The sequence below is a fragment of the Podarcis raffonei genome, chromosome 7 (assembly GCF_027172205.1).
Source record: "Podarcis raffonei isolate rPodRaf1 chromosome 7, rPodRaf1.pri, whole genome shotgun sequence".
Lineage (NCBI taxonomy): Eukaryota > Metazoa > Chordata > Lepidosauria > Squamata > Lacertidae > Podarcis > Podarcis raffonei.
Genome location: NC_070608.1, coordinates 50,318,254 through 50,342,492, shown reverse-complemented (window position 1 = coordinate 50,342,492; position 24,239 = coordinate 50,318,254). Strand labels below are relative to the sequence as shown.

Sequence of the window (24,239 nt, the reverse complement as noted above, 5' to 3'; positions counted from 1 at the left end):
AATGAAATCCTGCTACACAACCAACATTCCCATTGTAGAGAAACATGTCAGGATGCAAAGAAAGTATCTCAAGTGATATCAACACACTACAACAAGGGTAATCCGTTACCATTGGCTCTCTGCTTCTCTGGGAGTAAAACCAAGCTGCTGGTTACCCATACTGTAGAACCAATGTAGCAGTCACTTACAAGTTGCTGCTTCTCAAGAGATCACTATACAAGTTGCTATACTGGGAGGGGGTTGTTGGTTTGTGCATTTTCTTCTTCTTGTTTTTGTGAAGTATTTTGTGTTGCAAACTATGGATAAAGGCTTGTATATAAGTTTAAATAAATGAATGAATACTTACAGCATAAATAACAAGTCTGACAGGCACTCTAGCACATGTCTTGTTTGTTAGTTTCAGTGGAAGAGCTTTCCAGCTGCCAGATGGCATATCACCAAAGTCAAGATGGTTTGTCGTTCCTGCTTCCACCTAATATTAGAAAAAGGGGGAGGGAAATAATACATTTAAGAATTGAGGCACACAAAGTCATATTTATTTGTATGAAGAAGCAAACAGGTGTCACTAAAAGATAACTAGACAAGAGATTCTAGCTGTGCCCCCTCCTGGAGAAGCATTCTGACCACCACCTCTTACTGTTACTGTTACAGATTAGCCAAAACAAAGAAACAAAAAAGTTTCACCAACATCTGAAGTTATTAAAAATTACTCATCGTGTACATCAGGATGGGGAAAACTTGGACCTAAGTGCTAAATGTGGCCCCCACCTCTCTCTGTCTGGCACTCAGGACTCTCCCCAAGTCACACCACCTCTTTGGCCCAACTTTATACCCTTCTTAAATATTTTTTCCCTGGCTGGAATGTACTCTTGAATTCTGATAATGCCTCTTGCTTGCCAGGATGGAGAATATAAAGGAGTGTGTGACTGTGGACAGAAACATACCTACTGTACAGAGGTCCATCCATACTTCGGCCTCTGGAAGACTGCAGCCCTCAGGATGAACATGTACATCCTGATATACATTGATAACTAACCAATTTTGGTAGATTTGGAGAGACCATTTATCGTATAGTAAAATTAGTGAAAGTCTGACTATTTTTTATAGTGTGGTGAAATAATTAAGTTTCAAGACTCAGTATTGTCATTTGGAATTCAGGAAACGATTTGTGGAATGATACAGCTGATAACATACCCCTTCCCTAACTATGTATTTATCAGAACTATGCATTATGCACTCTCATGGATTTTTACCTCAATATCGGGAATCTCAGCAACTGCATTCACAATCACTCTAGCTGCTAAGGCCTGTGACTGGACTATTGTATCTGCATCTGCAGTAAATGGCCAAGAGGCAATACTAAGCACACACTGAAAGACTCCTGCTTGACAGGGTAGAAACAGCATTTTTAGATCTTCTGTAGTACGAGGTCCTATGACAGTTTTGTTTTTAAACAGGAAGCACCTGTGCTTCAGAGGGTCCATCTGCAAAAAAAGAAGCACACACACAATCAGAGGTTCAGGACAAAGCCAGCAATTCTCAATAGAGAGGTGTAAAATAGATGCAAAAAATTAGGATGGCATTTAAAGGTTCTGCGTTGACCATATCCAAATCCTTTCTACTGCTGTGCTGCCCCCCTTCCCCATGGTACATTGGTGAATACTTTTGAAATGGAACGTAGGTATGAAAGTTTCATCACAATGACTTTTGCCTTTGAAAAACAGGGATTGCTATCAATAGGAGGAAGAGTGTTGAAGTCCATCATAGTTTATGGTTGAATGATATTAAAAAGTACAGAGCTTTAACCAAATTTCAAGTTAATAATTTTCTAGCCCTTTTGGGGGGGCGGGTGGCAAGCAGGCCGCCATCTCTAGTTTAAAACATGGTTTACTTCACTAGAGAAAAAAAGTAAAATATTAAAAGATGCATAATACATATCAAGATTTGGTACATACCTTTTCGCCATCAAGCATAATACTAAGAAGGCCGATGCTGACCTGGAGCCACCGTTCAGATGGGTTAAGAATACTAAGGACTGTGTGTGATGTCAGCCCTACACAACAAGCATTAGGGAATGTTACTTCTTCTGGGACTTTTACACGTTCTAGGAAAGAGAAAATAACCAATAAATTGTTTCAGCTGCAAATTTTGGACAACATAAAACAGGGCTAAAATGTATTTTATCCAACTGTTGGATAAAATGGATTTTATGCAACAGCCTGCAGGCAGAGTTCTGCTCATGCAACAGGATTTCTCCCTTCAAATCTGCTCTGAAGGATTTATCAACTTCTTGGAGCAGACAAAGGGAGCAGGATAAAAAATTGTTCACTGGCTACTTTACATATAATGAACAAATAAAGATAGTAAATGATGCTCATTTAAAAATTAAATATATAAAAGAATGACCAAGAGTCCAAGTAAATGTCTTCCTGACCACAAAGGAATTAGATAAGGTTGCTGGAAGAGAAACAAATAACTTACCAAGTCCAAATGGCACAGATTCCTCCAGCTGTCTAGGTCCACCAGCATCAGCTACTTGTACTGTATGTGGAGAGCTACTAAAGACATTCTGGCTGGATATGAAGTTGCACTGTGGAGCTGCACCCAACATTCCAGATCCAACTTCTGAACCTGGTGTCATTCCAGCAGTGAGTGAGCTTGGAACATGACCCACGGGGATGGTAGAATAAATCAGTCCTGGTGGAACACCAAAAACTGGAGGACATCCAACTTGATACTGAGGCAGAGCCATATTTGTTTGAGATGGCAAGCTTCTCAGATATTGTTGGGCAAATGGTGTTGTTCTAAGGGAACACCCTGTTAGCAGTGTTGGAACTTGAGAAGATATGGCTGGAATTTCTGAAGCAGGAACATGTGATTTAAAGTTTGCTCTATTTTGACTTAATGAAATACAGTCACCTAAACCGCCATGAGCAGGCACATCTTTTTGAGAGTCTAAGCCTGGTCCATGTGCTGTGGTTGTATACCCATGCTCTGTTACTGGTACTTCAACATTTCGGAGTTCATTACTATTTGAACATTTCTGTGCAGACTGATCTTTGCTCTTTGATGGTTGCTCTCCAGTTGATTTCTGGTGCTCTGGTAGGCTGGAAGCATCTGCAGATTTGTTTATTTCTAGCTTCTTATTATGGTTTCTCGCACTAGTGCTTGCACTGCTTAGTGATGGATGTTTGTTATTTTGCAAATCAATGTTTTTTTTAGTTTCTTCTTCCAATGCTGAAGTTGGGCTGGTCCAAACTATTGTTGTGCCCCAGCCACTAGCACGATTATTCTGAATAGAAGATATTAAAATTTTGATTAGCATTTATAATTTGTAATAAGCTTATGATTAGTACATATTAAAAGCCTCTACACACAGAAAGTGAGCCTACTATACTTGCCTACCAAGTAGACAAAACACCACAATTAATTCACAAAATAAATTAATATTATAGCCTAAACTGATTATCCTCTTCAATGGAAAAAAACAAGGCTTTTAAATGCAGAAACAATACTTACTGGCCCTGTTCGCATGTTATACTAAACCACAGTTAGAAACAAACTATGGCTCACTGTGAATGAACAGCGTGCTCCTCAAATTGCACCTACTCTGCTCCTCCATTTCCTGAGCCAAAGGTAAAACCACAGTGAAAGCTTAGCATGGTGTGCAAGGCTCAATGTGTGGTTTCTCTCCAGGCAGGTGCAGTTTGAGCAGCATTCATCAGCACACCATAGCATGGGCTTAACGTGATGTGTGAAACAGACGACTATGTTAAATAAATTCATCATAGCTAATTTTTAAAAGCCACACAACGCTGGTACAAGGTGAGTATTTACTGCAAGCTTTTCATATAAAGTCAGCAATCTCATGATGCTTCCAGGCGGCTGCTTCCCCAGGAATGAAGCAAAAAGTAATTCTTAAGAAGTATCAAGGTGTATTAAGTGAGCAAGTGTGTATGTGCAACTAAAGGTTAGGTGCAATATTTGCCGTGTCACCAGTACTAGCCCTGCTGGTACAGCATAGTAGTTGGCATGAGGCAAGGCAGGGATGGGAAACATTTTTGACCCAGCAGAGCAGATCTTTATCTTCTTCCACTCCCCACAGGTCAACTTTGATAGGTGGGACCACCTACCTGTCACTCACCTGATGTCATAATGATGTCAGGTGTCTGGCAGGTGGCTTGTCCCACCCACCTGCCAAATTGGTCCATGGACGTGGGAAATACAGCCCAAGCAGGACAGAACTCCTTGTGTATCAGTGTTCAACCCTACTTTCTAGAGGTTTGGGATGTACTAGACAATTCCCTGTGGGAACTTGCTGGAATGCCTAAATTAGGATTAGAGCTAATGCGTGGAGGATTAATCCTGCTTCCTCCATGCTTGTCTACACCTGCCCCACACCTGACATCACAGACTATGCCAGTTATGGGGCAGGTGGGCATACCTTTGGGAAAAACATTCTGGCATGCCACATGGGGAGGCCTGGCAGGTCAAGTTTGGTCCACAGGCCAGAGGTTCTCCTCTCCTGTGGCACTGCACAAATGAGTTTTCATAGTCCACTGTGTTATTAATTCATATTAGCTCATGTTCGCAAGTGTCCTAAGAATATTTGCTATGATTTTGCCATTTTGTTTTTCATATCACTGATCTGAATTCCAGAGCAGCAGGTTCATGAACATGGTAAGTTTACAATGTGCCAGTGGGGGAGGTTAACTCTACCACTTACAGTGCATTTTGACCAGAACATTAAATTAGTTCTCCTTACTCATCCAATCCCTTGTATATATGTTCCACTGTACTTAAGGGGACAAGAAACATTAGCGAAAGAGCACCTCAGGATAAGAGCAGTTTCAGCTTAAGAACGGACCTCTGGAACAAATTAAGTTCGTAACCAGAGGTACCACTGTACAGAGTAAGTCAGAGTCCTGGCTAAAGTGTAACAATGTCAGCTTGGGTAATACAAGTCAAAATTTAGTACACCATCCACTATACTACACTGATCCTTGACTAATATTTTATACTTCTGGGAAGGTAGTTCTTCATAAAATGTACCTAAGATCAAACTACAACTTGAAACTTGGTGTATAAAAATATTTTGCATCTAACAAGCTACTTACCTGACATCTCTCTGGACTAGACAGAGTTAGATTCTGAAGGGTTTTTTCAGTGGCAGAGACAAAGGTCAATCGTCCCAAGCTATGATCAGTATACAGCACCTGAGGTAAGCTATCATTGCAAGATGATTCCTTAGAATTTGATGTTGTAGCAGGACAGTCAGCATCAGCTCTAAAACACAAAGAATGCTGACTTTTTAAAAAATGTACCCACATACAAACTGCCTACATAACCATTTAATAATATCCGGCTTTTCATTTCGTGAGTAATGTGATTTGCCCCTCATCTGTTTCCACGGTAAGAGTAGTGGTTGCCACCAGACCAGCACTGTGTTTCCAATGTTCCACCTCCCACCTTCTGGTCTTAGTGTGACCTAGCAGACCCATGGTTGCTACCAGCTTAGTGCTACTAGCCTTTAAAGGAGGCCATATCTGAGCCAATCCTTTAATAAGTGTTTCTAGATCTCAGTTGCATGAAGCAAAATGACATAGTAACTGCTAAAACTACATGATCTAGTAAGAGGCTAGATGCAGCTTTTGAGTTTGCTTTTGCTCATTTCACTTCACAGGCCAGTAATAGACACAGTATAGACCCTGACACAGCCTTGGCTTAATAATCAAGTGATTGAACACTCATGCTTTTTCAGCTTTCTTTTATTATCCAATTGCTCTGCCTCCCCACTCTATCACCTTAGCTGCCCTTCAGTGTCATGTTTGACCATAATCTCAAAAAACATAGTTTGGGGGTAGCCTCCTGATGCTGGTAAGACTAACGTTCCCATCATCCATGACACTGGTTAGTGCTGGCTTAAGCTAATGGAAATGCAGTCTCAAAACATCTGGAGGGCACCATGTTGGCTACCTGTACAACAGTCAGTGAACTTGGATTTAGGAGCACCATGGTTAATTTGTTTATGTAGCATGAGGCTTGCATGAGGCTTGCCTTTCATTTTTCCTGTATCACCACAGTATTTCATAAACAAATGTATACCGCTAAATAAAAATAAGCAGTTTACATAAGTAATGGAATATTGATAATAACATTTAACAAAATCCCTAAAAGTGAAGAGAAACAATAACACAAAGTGATGCACCACAGGTAACATTCAGCAGCATACTAAACAGATAATTAAAAATTAAGACCCAGAGTCCAGGAAAGCTTGGGTAAAAGTACGTTTTAAGAGGCATTGCCCAAGAGGATGGGTGACAATGCAGGAAGCAGGCCTTCTTGGTGATGTCACATAGCGACAATTGTCTGGTTGTGGAACGGCCAGCAGTGTCTCTGTGGAAGATCTTAAAGATCAGGTTTGGATCCTGGTGCCAGGTTGTGTAGGGTTTAAATTCCAGCAACGAAAGCCTGAACATAGCTCAGTAGCTAATAGGCAGCTACATTAATTTCTGGAGTAACCTTACTACTTGAGCGAGTCACATAATTTATAAGAATAAATTAATGATGCTGGCTCTTTGATTTGACACTGAATACTGCAATATTGTTCACTTGGCAAGAATGCTAAGCAGCAGCAGTGTCCTCATTTCTAGTTCACACTTAAATATGTAAAATTGACTGCCATTTTATATTATGACAACTGTCTTGAAGAGGTTTATATTGACTGAAGAGTGCTAAAAAATTAAGGCCTCATGTACAGAGGTCAAAAGTAGTATTTGCCAATGATTAGTTAATGTGCATATTCAACTGAGAGATTATCTCTCAAAGACAGAGAGCATGCTTTGCACAAAGGAAATCCCAGGAATCTCATTTTAAAAAGGGCTGTCAGGTGATGGGGAAGACCGACTGTGACCTGAGGGAGCTGTACCAATACAGTAGGCAATAATGGATTGTATGGCTCAGACCATGCAATCTAACCATCTAACCATATTCAGCTACTAACTCCCACCCACATTTGGGCTTTTCATGTTCCCACACAATAGTTACCCTAAAAGAGCAGTTCCAGTAGCTTCATTTGGAGATGAATGAATAAGTGGAGACGTTGAAGGTCTGAAACTGTATTGTTCATCATCTGAAATCTGCATACAAGGCATAGGAGTTGTAGGTGTCTGTTCTGTTACTCCAACAGCATTACCTGAATATTTTAAAAAGGAGATGTTGAAATTAATCCTCCTAGCGATGGAAATAATGACTTCAGATTATCAGTGACTATCCACCTCAGGAGGCAGTACTTCTCAACAGAAATTTGCAAAGCCTACGTTTAGGGATTTCATATTTAGCTATGAAATACCTAGACATAAAAATGGTAAAACAGTGAAGTATATGATAGAAGGATATCCTTGAGATGTAGTATTCTGACTGTGCACAGCCCCACCTTTTTACTATACATAAAATGCAGGTGTCAGCCCAGATGCCAACCTCTTAATGATCAGAAAGAACTATGGCAGTTTATGTCCCATGTTTGTCATGAGATGACATCCTATAAAGATATATTTAGCAATTGTGCTCAATTTCTTCAGATGGGCATTTCTTCAACAGTGAAGCGGTTGCTGAAGCTTGCCTCCTTTCAAGTGCCAGTAGAAAGGGCAGACTGTATAATCAATAATAAATTATTTATTTAGAATAAATAAGAAATTATTATTATTAGCCCTGTTTAGGGAAGTTTTTAATATTTAATGCTGTATTGTTTTTAACACTCGATTGGCCGCCGCCCAGAGTGGCTGGGGAGACGCAGCCAGATGGGCGGGGTATAAATAATAAATTATTATTATTATATAAATTATAGAATGTGGCAACCAAAATCATTGGGATTCTTTCCAGGCATTGCTTTCAAAACAATGGCAAACGGGAGAAATACATAGCAGAGGTGTCTTGGCTACTAATAAACCAAGTTGTGGCCAGCTCAAAATCTGTCCCCTTTGTCTGAAACAATCACTTCCTTATCCCAGGGGAAATTGGTAGAGTTTTCTGGCCATGCCTGAAATACCCTTACCTGATTCTGGACAACCCAATTCAATGAATCTGTCAAAAACTGCAGGAAATGAGAATGTTTATAAATGGAAGGTCTAGCCCTGAAGCTAGACACGCTGATACCCTTCTGCTTTGACTTAGTTATCAAAAGAACACGTTTTTAACCACAATACTTATAGAGTCTTACTCAGAGGGACAAAATATTCTGTGTGAATCAGTCCATGGCTGCTTGAAAACAGCTATGCACCAAAGGCTACCATGGCCACTTTACTGCATGACCATTATTAGATTGATGCTCCATGAGCCACAAGTTATGAGAACTAGGTGAAAAGAATAAAGTCATACAGAATACCCATGAGGCTAGTACTCCCACTTTCAGAGTGGCTGCAACTCCAAGTAATAAGGGCCAGTGAATATTTGGGTGAGACTTCTGCAGAGCTTGAACATGTTAGAGAGTGACTCAGTAAGATGCTTAAGACACCTGTATTTTGCCACATTTTAGTCCAGATTGAAATTGCTTCTGCTGAAAATCACATGCAAACACTACAATAAATTGGGGAAAATTATGGTTTCAAATCTTGCTATCAAGCAATGTGAGAGTTGATGGGGAGAAGTGTGCTCCTTTTGTCCTTTACAATTCCATTTAAATCCAGGGGGTATAGATCTTAATGAAATTTTGGGGCAAGCCAACATAATGTTGAACTAGGTCCTGGTCTGTTAGAATAAGTGAGATCATTTCAGAAATCCAAGTAATGTCAACTGCGTGCCCTTAGTACCTGGTTACAGGCCTAGAAAAAGGACAAGTGACCTAGATTCCTGCGAACAATTTGGAGACATAATACCTCTTCTTGCCTTGTTCTGTAGACTAGGGTTCTCTGCCCAGAAGCCCAAAACCAAGCCCACCTAACTAAACTAAAACTAAGGAAGAAATAATGTTCTGTAAAAGCAACCATGCCTCAGAGGAAAGCAGCTCTCCTTCAATGGAGGCCAAGAAACAGCCTCCAGAAGTAGATGAGAGCAGTTATCAAGCACAGGAATGAAGAATAAACTTCATAAACCTATAAATAACAAACTATTTCAGCTTACTTTCAAAGCAGGCTTCGGCAGAAATCAATATATACTCTACTCACCAACATCTTTCTGGTTATCAACAGATATATTTTCAAAAGCTATACGTTTTTCATTGTTGCAGGCAGCATTCTCTTCCATTATCTTCTCATCTTGTTTCTCTTGGTATTTAATATTGGATGTAGTTTTTTCCTTATTAGGGTGTACAGGAAGAGGGGAAAGCAATATTGGAACAGATTTTAAACTGAGGGGCAGTGTGTTCTTGCTGGTTCTTCCTTCTGATTCAGAGTAAGCTGGATAAAGAAAAAAGTGTTCACAATCCAATTATATATTTTTGACTTTACACCAGAGATGCAGGGTTATAAATGCGTTGCAAACTTCCTCCCACACAAACTTCCTCCTGACAAGACAGAAGTACTGTTTTTGGGTGACAGGAGGCGGGCAGGTGTGGAGGATTCCCTGGTCCTGAATGGGGTAACTGTGCCCCTGAAGGACCAGGTGCGCAGCCTGGGAGTCATTTTGGACTCACAGCTGTCCATGGAGGCACAGGTCAAATCTGTGTCCAGGGCAGCTGTTTACCATCTGGTACGTAGGCTGAGACCCTATCTGCCTGCGGACTGTCTCGCCAGAGTGGTGCATGCTCTGGTTATCTCCCGCTTGGACTACTGCAATGCACTCTACGTGGGGCTACCTTTGAAGGTGACTCGGAAACTACAACTAATCCAGAATGCGGCAGCTAGACTGGTGACTGGGGGCGGCCGCCGAGACCATATTAACACCGGTCTTGAAGGACCTACATTGGCTCCCAGTACGTTTCCGAGCACAATTCAAAGTTTTGGTGCTGACCTTTAAAGCCCTAAACGGCCTCGGTCCAGTATACCTGAAGGAGCGTCTCCACCCCCATCATTCTGCCCGGACGCTGAGGTCCAGCACCGAGGGCCTTCTGGCGGTTCCCTCATTGCGAGAAGCAAAGCTACAGGGAACCAGGCAGAGGGCCTTCTCGGTAGTGGCGCCCGCCCTGTGGAACGCCCTTCCAGCAGATGTCAAAGCGATAAACAACTACCTGACATTCAGAAGACATCTGAAGGCAGCCCTGTTCAGGGAAGTTTTTAACGTGTGATATTTTACTGTATTTTTGGGTTTTATGGAAGCCGCCCAGAGTGGCTGGGGAGGCCCAGCCAGATGGGCGGGGTATAAATAATAAATTATTATTATTATTATTATTATTACTCTTATAAATGAGTTGCAAACTTCCTCCCACACAGACCAATGGAAATTACTTATGATCTTGGCAGGCCACATAATTATTTTTCTGCCTATTGTAGCATTTACAACACACTGTGATAGAAGCTGTATGAATGTTAATTGTATTCTTATTGCATCTTTAATTGTTTATATTGTATTTTATTGTACCATAATTTGCATCCCATAGCATTCAAACCGTAATGCAACATAAAACAATGTAATATGTGTGAATGCAGACACACTGTAGACCACCTGAATGCAGCTCACAGACCAGAGTTTGGGAACCTTGTTGTATACAAAAGAAATAATTTAGATAAACATATATGGGCATCAAAAGCTGATATGTGAGCTTTCTGGCTGCACATGCAGTACCTTCATGCAAGCCAGCAAACAAACAAACAAACAAACAAACAAACAAACAAACAAACCACAAACTCTTCCATTAATTAGTTTGCATTTCATCTAAACTGGAAAATTATGGTTAGCAGCTTTCAAACACACCAGGGTATTATGGCATGGCTGGAAGTTGGATTTGTATCCTGATTTGTTCTGAAACTATTAAGCACAGCTGCCCAACGCAAACAAAAATAAGAAACCACAATGCAGATTGCCTGGATTGTTTGCAGGCCCACATGAAGAGCGGCGCAGAGGGTTATGTGTGTGGTCAAAAGATCTATTCCACTGCAAAAGAGCATTTCTCTCATTACAAGCCATACTGACCCAAAGTTTTCATTAAGCTGCATTGAAATAATTGCCATTTTGTGAATGTCAGTTGTAAATGTTCTTTTTAAAATTGTACAGCTACCAAACAGTTTAGAAGACATGTTAAAGACTTACTGCGAAGTGTTTTTCCACTATCCTCCAAAGATATGGTAGTAGTTTCTGATGGTCTCTTTTCTGAATCTGGTACAGAAGTAGTCAGGTTTTTTGGAAGAAAGTCTTCACCTATGTTAGATGCTGCTTTTAAACATTCCATTTCCTTTTTCTCAAAACTTGTTTTACAAGATGAGTCTCTGTAACTGTTTTCCTCATGTATTATGCTTAGATTAAGCTTCTCTTCCCCATGCCTGATAGACAAATTACTTTTGGACAAGTCTCTTGGAGAAGGCAATTCAGATTCCTGTTTGTACAAAACTGTATGCAAGTCCCTGGCAGTTGCTACATCTTTAATTATGCTTTCGGGTTTACCGTCATTCTCAACTTCATCAGTTTTTCTGAGATATTTCTCTATGTCAAATGTGCTATTTTCTACATTGTTGACATATGACTGACTTGCGGCAGAAAAGTCTGTCGGTTTGACACCTCCAGGGATGCTTGTTACTTCTCTATTTTTATTTGAGGCTTTCGTCATCAAAGCAGCAAGTTGTGCTGGATCAGTACTAACAGAAGCATTTGCAATAGCAGATGCAATTGTGCTTATACTTAATATAGATGGCTCATGCTGCTTACATTCAACTTTTCTGTCTTCACATTTCTCCTAGAAGTTGGAAAAATGAAAAGTTGACATTTTTAACATCTTGTAGCAAAGCTGAACTCGTGTCATAACGGTTATATTGCCTCCAATATCAGAGGCAGTATAGTTCTGAATACCAGTTATTGAGCATTTTAAACAGGAACTGCATCATCGCGCTCATGTCCTGCTTGTGGCCTTCCCATTGTCATTTTGGCTGGCTACTGAGAATAGAATGTGGGACTAGACAGACCTTTGGTCTGATCCAGTAGTAGTTCTGCTACTCAGACAATTTATTCAGAAAAATTGACCAGGTTTTCCACTCGTGAGACAGTGTTTTAACTTCCAGCTTCAGGTTTAACTGTACCATATTTTTCCATGTATAAGACAATGCTTTTTGCTAAAAAAAAAAATAAGGCAAAAATTGGGTGTCGTCTTATACACAGATAGTGAATATAGAGGGGGGACATGTGATCAATGGCAGCAGCAAGCAGGAGACTGGCAGCAGCGATTGGGCGGGTGATTGGTGGCTGTGGCAAGGCCTGCTGGTGATTGGCTGCGGCTGCAGCAATTGGGCAGGCGATTGGCGCTGTGGCAAGGCAGGCAGGTGACTGGCGGCTGCGGCAAATAGGTGGGTGGGTGGGCTGTTGGTGGCAGCAAGCGGGCAGACAATTGGTGGCTGGGGCGTGGTGTGTAATTAGCAATGGCTGTGGCAAGCAATCGGCAGTGGCAGGCAGGCAAGTGAGCAATTGGTGGAAGTGACCTCCCCCACCCCCAAAAAAGCTAAACAACTTAATTTCTGGTTAAAAAAAATAGGGGTCATCTTACACATGGGGGCATCTTATACATGGAAAAATACAGTATTTTAGACACACTGAAATATTTGTTTCAGAATTCTTATAAGAAATGAAATACTTTTTAACAAATATTTATTTTGCTTTTGATATCTAAATACTTACCCTTCCTCCCTCTCTGTCCTTTGCACTCACTTCACAAAGGGTAAATGTAGCAGATGCAAAGTGCGAGTCTTCCTTAATGCTTTCTTCTACATCCCCTAAGACAAGAAAAGTTAGCTTGTGTTCGCTAGAATACTGCTTACAATAAGCCAATAAAAGAAATGTATATTGCAAAGAACAAATTGCAAAGGTTAATGCTGCGCCTAGCCATATTCAGATCATTATCCATGTTTTCATGCTGCTGTTCCTCCTCTTTCTGTTGTATACTTGCTTTGGCACAGATACTTCTATTAACCTGATTTGTTAACTCACATTAATGTAGAGTTCCCTGGCTTGGATGCAATGGGGAATTCTGGATTAATGCAAGGCAGGAGATCCAAGTCATTGGCCAATGTGAAAAGGGGAGAGAAATGTGTTTTATGACACTATGAATGATTGTCTGAACATGGCCATTCTAAGTGTAAACACCACACAACTGTAATTAAGCACACATCTAAGATCTATTTGGAATAACAAAAATCCTATGTAAAAGCAATTTAATTCTATCTGTACTCTAACTGCTTATTTTCATACCAAGCACAGTGTGTGAGGATAATACTAAGCTGCATAAGGATACCTATGATTTCTAAGCCATCCTTCATGAAAAGATTCTGGGGTGATTTACATATCTGTACCATTAAATACCACACATAATAAAGCACTAAAACCAAAATTTTAAAATCCGTTAAAAAAACCTCTTGGCCTGCATATAGCCCCAACAGGGTTTTTGACCCACAGCCGAAAATGACTTTTAAAAGTTCCTATGCACCCCCAGTGTTACGATACCAAAAGCTTTTTGTGATACCTCTGTGTCTTTTTTTTTAAAAAAAAAGAAATTTAAAATTAGCTATCCTCACTTTTAGACTTCAGCCATGCCCACTTTGACATGTTGCCCCTGGAGGGGTTGGCCATGAGTCAATCCTGCCCTCTGCATGAAAAATATGAGCTGCTCCTTACATTAATATGAAACAGCATGAAACCCTGCAGGACCCTGCAGCATGGTTGCCAGGGGGCAGAGCAGTCCTCTAATGCCATTTTGGAATATGCTCAATATAAAACACAGACCCCAATTTCTTGCCCTCACTTAAACTCTGTTGGCAGGCTAGTAGCATAGTCTGCAACTGTATGCTATACAGTGTTATCAGACTCGGCCCAATACATAATCAGATTTTGGAAATGAAGTGAACAATTGGCTAACATCATGCGTGGCCAGTGTGATGCCCTTCAGGTGTTGTGAACAGTCCATTAGCCATGCTAGTGGGAAGTATGAGAAACTGTAGTTCACAATCTTTGGAGGCCACTAGGTTGGCTTCGCCTGATAAAACAGCTACTTGCACAGAATTCTTAGGTTTACGGGAAATTATTAGGTTTACAAGAAATTACCTTGAAGAGTAGATGTCTGAGAATTCTGTTCATCAGTGTTTGTTCTAGATACATCAGATTGCCTCCACAAAGGAAGAGGTTGTCTCTTTTCCGGTGAAGTAATGTGATAACCAAAAGATGGCTGTAAGAGGAAACAACGTTCGTGATAAATGCTTTGAGAAACATGTAGTAATAGAAGCTGGCCAACACAGCGTCTAGATCTGGAAGATGTCAAACTTGCCTTCAAATATTTGCTTCTTTGCCCATGTTTCACAGTCCATTGTAGAAAATAACTCAACAGGTGTTTACAGGCACATGAGACTACTTCCTGGACAAGTCAGTAATGGGCTACATAAAATGCAGTAGTTCTCCGGGGTCTCAGGCATATATCTCTTTCAGTCCTTCTATCAGAGATATTTTAATGAATTTGGACGGCACTAAACCTGCATTTTCTGTATGCAAAGCATATGCTCTATTACTCAGCGATGAGCCTGCTCATTTACTTATTTCTATTATGTAGTCTGAGAGGAATCTTGTCAAAAACCAAGTATGTACATATAGTGGTAAAAGTATGTGGACAAGACAGCTACGTACCCGTTTCACATCACCTCCTCCTCCGAGACAACCAAGAGCCTCAGACCTCTGACCAAAGAACTCTCCTAGAGAGAGCCGTAGGTAACTAGCATCTTTGCTAAAGTCAGTTTGTGAACCTCTTAGTGGGTTGCCGTTATTAACACATTTCCATGAAGAGTCCTCTAATCCAGAGGTATTTTGCAGTTCCATTTTCTCTTCCTGAAAATGTAGCAAACAAAAACGTCAAGAATTATCATTACCTATAGACAAAAGGATTATAATAGCCTCTTTACGATGTTTCCTACCTGAATAAATCTGTGTTCCCTTTCAAATTCTTCTTGATCTTGGTCAATCACAGCAATTGCTTCAGCTTTTCAAAGAGTAAGAGGGAAGAAAAGGAAACGATTAACCTCTTAGCATATCCCACATTCCCTAGGCAGAATGGATGAATGAGTGAAAGGTAAAGTAAACGTGAAGTAAAAATTACATTAAAAATTAGGCATATTTTATGTACTGAGCCTAGTTTCCTGTAAGGTCATGTAATGTTAATATGCAATTTGCTTAGCTCCATCAGCTGAATGTTTTAAGTCAGCTAAAAGCCTATTTGCTTACTCAGGCTTCTTGAGTTGTTTAAGGGGGTTATTCTGTTCAGCTACTGGCTATGATGTTTTTAATTGATGGATTTTAAAAAATAATTTAGTTATTATTTCCTGATTTCTATTTGTAATTTCGTGATACTTGTAGCTACTTAAAGAGATTTTTTTCTAAAAATGTCACCAGTGTATAAATCCAAAGAAATAAATAAAATTTAAAAGTTTTGTGTGGTTTTGTGATATTAGGGTAATACCAACTGTAAGAAAAGACCGATATTTATTATTCAAGGAGAACGGCTTTGAATAAAAACAAGCTTTTGTATCATCTGAAGCCCTGGTCTTCTGTGCTGCTGTCTTTGTAAGGAGCAGAGCTATCAGCAAGGAAATCTGAAAGCCATGCCAGCCCCTTTCCTCTACCATTATTTAATTTCAGCAGTTTTGTAAGTAATACTACAATTGAAGTCTATCAAAACTAATATCCTAAGTTTAGAGAAGTCAGGTTACTTATGCTGTTAATTGTTTTAACACTGAAGTTTCAGTTACCCAAAGAAGTATTTTTGTTTCACTGTCATGCAATTGGCATCTGCATTACATTACCTACAAATATGTGGAGAATCTTGGTGACCCATGTCCTAACATATAATTAATCTTGTAGTACAAACTTACTCAAGGCAGGTCAAAGGAAAGCTTTGCAAGACCCCTGCTATGTTTCCTACTTACCGTATTTTTCGCACCATAGGACGCACTTTTTCCCCTCCAAAAATGAAGGGAAAATGTGTGTGCGTCCTATGGTGCGAATGCAGGCTTTCGCTGAAGCCTGGAGAGTGAGAGGGGTCGGTGCGCACCGACCCCTCACGCTCTCCAGGCTTCGCACACCTCTCTGCAAGCAGCGGGAGCCCAGCGCTGGGCTCCCGCTGCTTGCGGAGACTTGCCTGCATGCCGAAGCCTGCGCGCGCTGAGCTCAGCGCGCCCAGGCTTCGCGGATCTCTCCGCAAGCAGCGGGAGCGGTCCCGCTGCTTGCGGAGACTTGCCTGCATGCCGAAGCCTGCGCGCGCTGAGCTCAGCGCGCCCAGGCTTCACGGACCTCTCCGCAAACAGCGGGAGCGGTCCCGCTGCTTGCGGAGACTTGCCTGCATGCCGAAGCCTGCGCGCGCTGAGCTCAGCGCGCCCAGGCTTCGCGGACCTCTCCGCAAGCAGTGGGAGCGCTCCCACGGCTTGCAGAGAGCTGCCTGTTTGGGGGCTGGGGTCGGGGGAAGCTTCCCCCGCCCCAGCCCCGCGCCTGGGGGGGAAATAATTTTCCCCCTTTATTTCCCCCCCCAAAAAACTGGGTGCGCCCTATGGTCCGGTGCGCCCTATGGTGCGAAAAATACGGTATCTTTGTGGAAAGGGGTAATTTAAAACAGAAGTGAAAAAAATAATCTTGAGAAATCAAGGGAGCTCCGACAAAACTCCTTCTGATACTGACATATTTTGTAAATGCAGGTGTCTGTTCTTTTAAGATTAGGACGTGATATGCAACCAAGACATTTCCAAAGATTTAAAAGTATAATAAGACTTACATCCAGCTACGAAGTCTCCACTTAAGTTTGAGAAATTGGATACTTGTTCTTTATTAAATGACGTGTAGTAAGCAAGATCTGTCACCCATCTACCATCTTCATTTTGATACACAACATCATGTGGTGGGTCCTCTAAAAAAGGAATCACATGTTGTCTTTAGCTTCCTCCACTTTCAGTCATGATACGCATGTACATGAATGAGTACATTACAATATAGCACAAATAAGGTTCCTAATCCAAAGGATGTTACTACCTAGACTTTGACCATTGGGGGAAGGAAAGGAAAGCTAACAATGAGTTGATTTAAAAAAACAACAACAATAAGCAATACATGCATGCTTTAACTTAGTGGTTAAATCAAAACTGAACAAGGATATTCAAAAGCTACTTTTGTTCCACTCTCATTTTCAAGTAAGCTACAGTATTTCATCTGTATAGACTAAAGCCATGTGCTGTTTACATCAGGCATAACACAAAAGCATTCAAAGCAGCCACCCACCAAATCAGCAACATCTCAAAATCAATCTAGAAGCACACAGGAGCTAGCATTTAACTAACCTTCTGCTGTACATTCATATTGCTCTGAACCTTTGTAAGCACTTGGAGACAGGTATGCATCAGCCAGAGGAACATAATTTTCATTAGCAAGCTGCGACAGATCAGGAAATTGGGTTTGCTGTTCTGTGTGCCATATCTCAGAAGCAGCATTACTGTCAGCAATGCATTTAAAGTAGAGAGAATCTAGCTTTAATTCACAGTTGGTTACGTTTGTGGCATCCTTTTATAAAAAGCAAAAGGAAAGAGAGAGAGTTACTTTATTAACTGGACAAAAATGTTCATTTTCTTTTTAATGTCAATTAAGAGATACTTTCCCAGACCAATTTTAAATAACCTCATGTAGTAAGGTTTTCTATAATTGCTCAAGGACTTTCATTGAGTATGGTTTTAGCAAGCAATTTAAAGTGTTCATTGCTGTTAAGTAGCGTATGCCATTTGGGCAATTTTACTGGGAAAGCTCCCTCCAGCTTGCAAAGAGGATCATCAGCTAGGTACTGTTAACTATAGTGCTGATTGTGGTGATGGGGAGAGGAGGAAGGGACAAAAGGAACAAGTGAATGTTGCCTACTCAAGGTATTGGCATGAGACAGATGACTACTGGTTGGGAAAAAATAATAGGGATTTGCATGTCTGATTGATTCATAAACTCTTGAGAAGCTTTGGAAATTCAGACTACTCAGACTGTTTTCCTTAAAAAACAGAAACAAAAAGTATCCCCAACACTTGCTCAAAAAGAAGTCTGGTTTATTTAAAAAAGAGATGATCCCCTGTTAAAAGAAACTGGTGATATCCAACTCATACTCAGAGTAGACCCATGAACAAGTTACTTAAGATTATTTATTTCAATGGGTCTACTCTAGGAGATACCCAACATTAGGTCAAACTCAGTATCTTGAGCCAGAATACATGGATTCTGATTTTCAGTCCTCTACTTACATTTCTGCTGCTGCTCACTGTTTTCGTCTTTACAGATATTCCATCTTCCTCACTACAGTCATGACAACCTGCAGTGATACAGTTATTTAGCATTGATTTTAAATGAAATGAAAGAAATGTTGTAATAGAAAAAAACATTTAATAGGTAACACATCTAGGCATCAACATGTTATTCCCACAGTACTTTGGGCTTCATTACTATACCATATTTTCCTCATTATATTCATTTTTATTCAATATGCATTTTTTAAAAGATGCTTAAAATTTGTCATGACACGATTGTGCCTTTTAAGGAGGGACAGAATAAACTAAGTTGTACCAAATTGATATGCACATTCAGTACATTAAAATGTCACCATCAATAACAGAGCTGCTACCTAGGGCATCTGAAGAAGCGTGTTGATAATCTGTTGTTCTACTGCATACATCAGATGTGTAAACTACCATTTCAGCAGGAAACGTTTCAGAACTATCACTGTGTCCAGAGTTTAGACTAGGTTTACCGCATTCTACCTGTTGCAAATAAAAAAGAAAAGATAAGCAAATGCATTGCAATTTAAAAAAAAAAAATCTTAAAATGTATTTTAACCCACGTTCAGCAACCCCCAAACTACATTGGTTAAAGGTTTGTGTCTTCTCTAGAAATTTAGCCAAGCTTAATTATGACGCACCTCTTGCCTTGCTGTCACGGGCAGCATAAATTGCTTGTCTTTTTCGTTGTGCCCAGCTTCCTTAAATTCATACAGTTCTTCGTCGCTAGCAACAGGTGAACCAGTTCTTGCTGCCTGGCAAATGTTAGGTATCTGGAACTTTTCCTGAAGAATTTTAAGTTTTAGTTTTCAGCCAAAATGCCTTCAATGTGCTCTAGAGTTGGGGAGCTTTGCAAGGAGCATCATACAATGTGTCAGGATGAGCCCTGCACACCTCTACAGCTTCAAAGTTGGGAGGTTGGCTAGCTGCTCATCACGCTCAGAGCAGGTGAAACTCAAGTACCCAAGAACTCTTGCACAACGGCAGAAGATTATTTATGTAATTTGTTAGAGCATGATCCACTTGCACCGCAAGTGTAGTGCTTATGAAGCATCCCAGAAAGTCTGAACAGAACCATTTCTTTTCACCAACCAGCAAGGGCGTACGAGCACAAGTACACAACATTAGAGAGAATGTCTAGTCTCTGTGTGCTGCCTTATCTCCATATATTGCTCATTCTCTATTCTTTTGTAGTTCTTGTGTAGAAGGTGGGGAGAGAAAAGGGAAATGGAGCATTATTGCTATTAGGATCCTCTGCAGAAGATGCAGCTTTGGGGCAAGTGAACTGTGCCTCATTTCAGCTCCCTTAAGTTACCAACATTATCTACCCCCCCAACCACCTTTTACAAAATTGTTCATGCTGACTGAACAATGTCATAGTGTGCCTACAAACCCCCAATACTAGAATAACTGAATTTTCACTTACAGTTTTCCTATTTGAAGGTAGTTCCATGGCTTTAACATGTTCTCCAAATTCATGTTCTTCAACATCTTCCATCTGCATTTCTGGTAGTACCAGCTGCTCAAAATAGGTCTCCAGTTGGCCATCACAGAACTCTTCATCTCCAATTTCATATTCTAATTCAGCAAAAAGCGGCTTGCCATTAGTTCAGATATTAAGTATGAACCACGTGCATTCTTCCAGTTCCCCAGATATATGCACACAGGTGTTTTAAGAACATTTGTATATCATCTGCACTTCACATGTTCACTGCAGGAAGCATATGCATCGCATGAAACACCAGTGCACAAATAATCTGGCTTGCTGTTGGCAGTGTGGAGCCATCCTTAGAAAAATAAACTGGAAGTTCAATTCAAATTTTAAAGCAATACCTGTAGAATGTCCTTCTAAGCTTGCAAAGCTCAGTGGTTGTTCATTTTCTATAAATCTGGAAAAGCCGATCCTGGTGTTGTTGTCTATTTCATTTGTTATCCTCTTCTGACCATGTTCTAATGAAACAGCCTACAAACAAAAGTCAATACAGGAATTTGAATTACTTATTGTTGAATCTCCTCCATAATTTCATTTTTTACTGGCTGGATCAATCAAACTCTCTAGTGTTCATCAAATGCCCCCAAGGAAAGCAGAACATGATGTTATTTTCTCCTACGTTTAAGTCGCATAGTTTTTAAAAAATAGAAGGGATTCAAGAAATTACAGACAAGTTAACTTAATGTTTGTTCCAGTTAAATTGGTGGAAAGCTTTAAAGATAAAATGGTAAAGTATAAAAGAGAAGAAGTCTTGCTGATGAAAGAACAGCATGGCTTCTGCAAAGATAAAGCCTGCCTTAGTACTACTTTGGATTCTTTGAGAGTGTGGCCAAGTATATGGAGAGTGATGCTTCAGAAGACATTATCTACTTAAGACTTTTTGCTAGAAAAAAGTACATTAGTTCTTTGTAAAGTCTACATCGATCATACTGCAGAAAAGTTACCTTGTAGTCTTCATTGTCTTTTTCAAATGAAGCAAATATTCTAGCTGTCAAATCTGAAAGTAAAAAAAAAATTTTTTTCCCTACTGCATTAGCAGCCCACTTTACAAAGGCAGAGCAAAGAATTTGCCAGGAATTTCTTAACAACAGTGGTACATGGAATATATTGCTTGCAGATTTTATGTAAATGCTCTTGCTCTGCAAATATCACTAGTTTATTTTTTGGGGGGGTCACTGTCTCCCACTTAGCACTGTGCATAAAAATTGAACACTATCAAGAACCTTTAGCAAATGTAAACTAATCAAGTATGGAATCATTCAAGAATATTATTTTTTAATTAAATGCACCCTTCAAGTACATTCACATAAGAGCTCAGGTGCAGAGAAATTTGGGTTTCGTTTGCCCAAAATTACTTTAAACCACTTTGAGGTTTTTTACAATCAAGTGGCATAAATTTTATGAAATAAAAGTAAAGAAATAAAATTGTCTGGCAGGCCTAATTAGGTCTGTAGATCAACAGCTCCCCACTCCATTCTCCCCCATCATCCAAGTTTGTCTATTCCCACCAAGTCAGCCAGCCAAATTATGTAGATGCCAGCTACTACCTTATTTTTGGTAGCTCCAGTTCATTTCCAAACTGATGGGAAACTCATAGTGGGTGACTATTAGCAGGAAAGCTATATTACACTTGAAGTATCACAAATGAAGACACCACACTTAGCAGAACTTCAGAATACATTGTAGAATGCTTAATAGTATTCCTACAGACACTGTGAAAACTGCCTACCTTCCAAGTGTTGAAGTGAAAGCCTCTCATGCAAAGAATGCCACTGGTTCCCAGAGCTTTCATTAGAAAATTGCTGGTGCTTTTGCTGCAAAACATTAGATCCTTGCTGGTTTGACTCCAACTGATTGTCTGCAGCTTTATTACAGCATTCCCTGAGAAAGTAAAAATGAAGGTTTTAATCTTAATTTTACAACTGCTTAGTAGTAGTTTAATATACTTAATGTCAGACAGCTCCACCTGCATTGTTTAGCTGAACCACACTAAGCTATATATTCCAAAATAACTTCCCTAGTGGTATCTTGTAGATTGGATCACACCCTTGTAGGAAGCTGCAACCGGCTGCATTTTATTTAAAAATATAATATAATAAAAGGCATGTTTATAAAACATATACAGCCATTGTCAATTCTTAATAAGAGGTTTCCAACTCAAATTTAATTTGTGTTTAACATGTATAAATATTTTTATAGTTAAGTTTGCATATTAGCCTATAGCTTGCTGTTCCAAAATTTTACAAACTAAGTACATCTTTCCATAAACCAATTCTCATGTGTTTTCCTTCTAGCTTCAACATAGTAGGTGTATTTGAATAAAAGTGTTATTTCTCATGATCATTCTGAAATGGGAGGCAAGTTTAGCTTTCCAGCAACATATAAAGATTTTCTAGTGCTTCTCAACTGGTAATATCAATATTAGACTAACTTAAATGAAAAAGTTAACTAAGGCTAAAATCTGAAAAATATATTAGGATCTTACAGGTACTTTTTAACAAGCTAAGCCAGGAAGTAGTTATCTACTTCAACACTTTAAAAAAACCAACCACACCCAAGCTAGGTTTATTAGCAGCATCTACCTAAACATTTTTAACAGGGAACTTATGTTCCTTCAACAGGTCATTATTTGGAAAAAATGATATACACCATGCAAGCAAAAGATAGAACTTAATAGGGAGTACATAAGATTTGCTTCTAGAGTCATAAGTGGCCTTGAGTGGGTGAGTTTGCTAGATACAATCTGACCACAGGTTCTCTTGTGAGACAACTCCACATGCCACAGAAATTAGTCTAAGGAACAACCGAGTTGGGCTTTCATTACTATCCGTAGGTTAATCTTAACATACATTTTAGGATTTAAAACATAAGGAGTATATTTCATGGTCTTAGCAGTCTAGAACAGGAATGAACCTTTGGACCTTCAGATGTTGGACTGCAATTCTCATCAGCATGACCAACAGTCAGGTATTATGAAAGCTTAGGTCCAACATCTGGGGGACTATAGTATTATTATATTTATTAAATTTATATACCACTTTTCACAGGGCAGTTTACTGTATAAAAGCACAAAAATACATAACAAATAACAAGCAAAACAATAAAAAACAGAGTTTAAAAGACCATAGGTTCTTTAATTAGCTGAAGGCTGGAAGAAGAGGAATGTTGTTTTTTCTGTTGGCAAAAGATATATAATGAAATTACACCCCCATCTCTGCTGTTAAAAGTGATAAGACATGCAGCAACATTTAAATCAGGCATTCATGAAACCTATTTGTCAGAGAATATCTCTTGAAAGTTAATTTTAAAGTTGAATCAAAAAGTTCTAATCTATAAGCAGAAGGGAGTCTTCTGCGAGCAGAAATGTATCTTTGGATCCAACACAAGATATAACATTAAATTATGTAATCTACTTCTTACACAGTATCCTGAAAGTTAAGATTCTTTCTTGGATCAGAATCAGATTCACCACTACAGGAAGATGCTAATGGAGCAGGGAATCTATTGTCCATGTAAGACACTTCATCATATTGTCTGTAATACAGAGAAAACAAAACCATTATTTTGCAAGTTCTCAGCTCTGTGGTTTAGAAGACCATTTCAGTGATCAGGAATGTCTTATGATGTGGCACTACCTCCTCACATTAACCACACGATAAATTTGTCTCCAGTAGTAATCCAAGGTAAAATCAAATGAAGAAGGTACTCTAGTGCTTAGTGTATCATAGTTAGAGCAGTCCTCTTCTTCTTCTTCTTTTGAAAAAGGAACATATTTGCTTCCCCTCCCCCCACCATAGTCTTCAGCTTTCAGCATCTTGCCTAATAATAGCAGCTTATGAGGTGGCTCACTAAATGATACTGCTGATGTCAATGACCATTGCTAGGAACTATATGTCTTCATAGTGCTAAGCCAGCAGCCCCCAAGCTGCTTCACAACTCCGCCTGGAAAGGGTACTGGAGTGTTCTTCCCCATAAAGCAGTGGTCAGCAGCAATTACTAGTAGTCTCCACCTAACTGCCTCAAGAGCAGCTACTGTTACTCAACCCTGTATATTACAGCTACTAGCAAAAATGGCTTTAATATCTAGGGATTCAGGTATTCACCTCTACACACAAGAGGGTAACTGAGATAATATGCTAATATGTCTGGGACCTGCTCCAGATCTCACCACTTGGGAGGAGAGAAAGCAGTCTTCAAACAGCCCCTTGCCAGTACCTGCTTTACTTGCCTCCAAGTTACTACACAACGTCTGACAGTTCAGCACATAATGATGAGCTTGCTGAATTCCGTTTCAACAAATTTTATGTAAGATTTCCAATTATCTAGATTCTATTTTTATCATGAAT

The 24,239-nt window shown here is 39.8% G+C and overlaps 1 protein-coding gene across 4 annotated transcripts in view; it reads right to left on the bottom strand.

The window, feature by feature from the left end:
• The window catches only part of CEP192 (centrosomal protein 192), a 49,989-nt gene that overhangs the window by 23,701 nt on the left and 2,049 nt on the right, over positions 1 to 24,239 (bottom strand). Inside the window, exons 3-24 of one of the 4 annotated variants that reach the window (XM_053396590.1) lie at positions 23,314 to 23,427; positions 21,623 to 21,774; positions 20,838 to 20,890; positions 20,235 to 20,364; positions 19,828 to 19,979; positions 19,043 to 19,186; positions 18,749 to 18,884; positions 18,372 to 18,439; positions 17,436 to 17,655; positions 16,877 to 17,008; positions 15,030 to 15,094; positions 14,746 to 14,943; positions 14,173 to 14,293; positions 12,754 to 12,848; positions 11,182 to 11,821; positions 9,162 to 9,392; positions 7,048 to 7,195; positions 5,118 to 5,286; positions 2,482 to 3,292; positions 1,956 to 2,104; positions 1,254 to 1,484; positions 347 to 472 (exon numbers count right to left, since the gene is read on the bottom strand). In XM_053396590.1, the coding sequence (XP_053252565.1) occupies positions 347 to 472; positions 1,254 to 1,484; positions 1,956 to 2,104; positions 2,482 to 3,292; positions 5,118 to 5,286; positions 7,048 to 7,195; positions 9,162 to 9,392; positions 11,182 to 11,821; positions 12,754 to 12,848; positions 14,173 to 14,293; positions 14,746 to 14,943; positions 15,030 to 15,094; positions 16,877 to 17,008; positions 17,436 to 17,655; positions 18,372 to 18,439; positions 18,749 to 18,884; positions 19,043 to 19,186; positions 19,828 to 19,979; positions 20,235 to 20,364; positions 20,838 to 20,890; positions 21,623 to 21,774; positions 23,314 to 23,427 (4,285 nt within the window). The remainder of the gene's footprint in view (positions 1 to 346; positions 473 to 1,253; positions 1,485 to 1,955; positions 2,105 to 2,481; positions 3,293 to 5,117; positions 5,287 to 7,047; positions 7,196 to 9,161; positions 9,393 to 11,181; positions 11,822 to 12,753; positions 12,849 to 14,172; positions 14,294 to 14,745; positions 14,944 to 15,029; positions 15,095 to 16,876; positions 17,009 to 17,435; positions 17,656 to 18,371; positions 18,440 to 18,748; positions 18,885 to 19,042; positions 19,187 to 19,827; positions 19,980 to 20,234; positions 20,365 to 20,837; positions 20,891 to 21,622; positions 21,775 to 23,313; positions 23,428 to 24,239) is intronic. The other 3 variants (XM_053396591.1, XM_053396593.1, XM_053396592.1) reach the window with 3 other exon arrangements.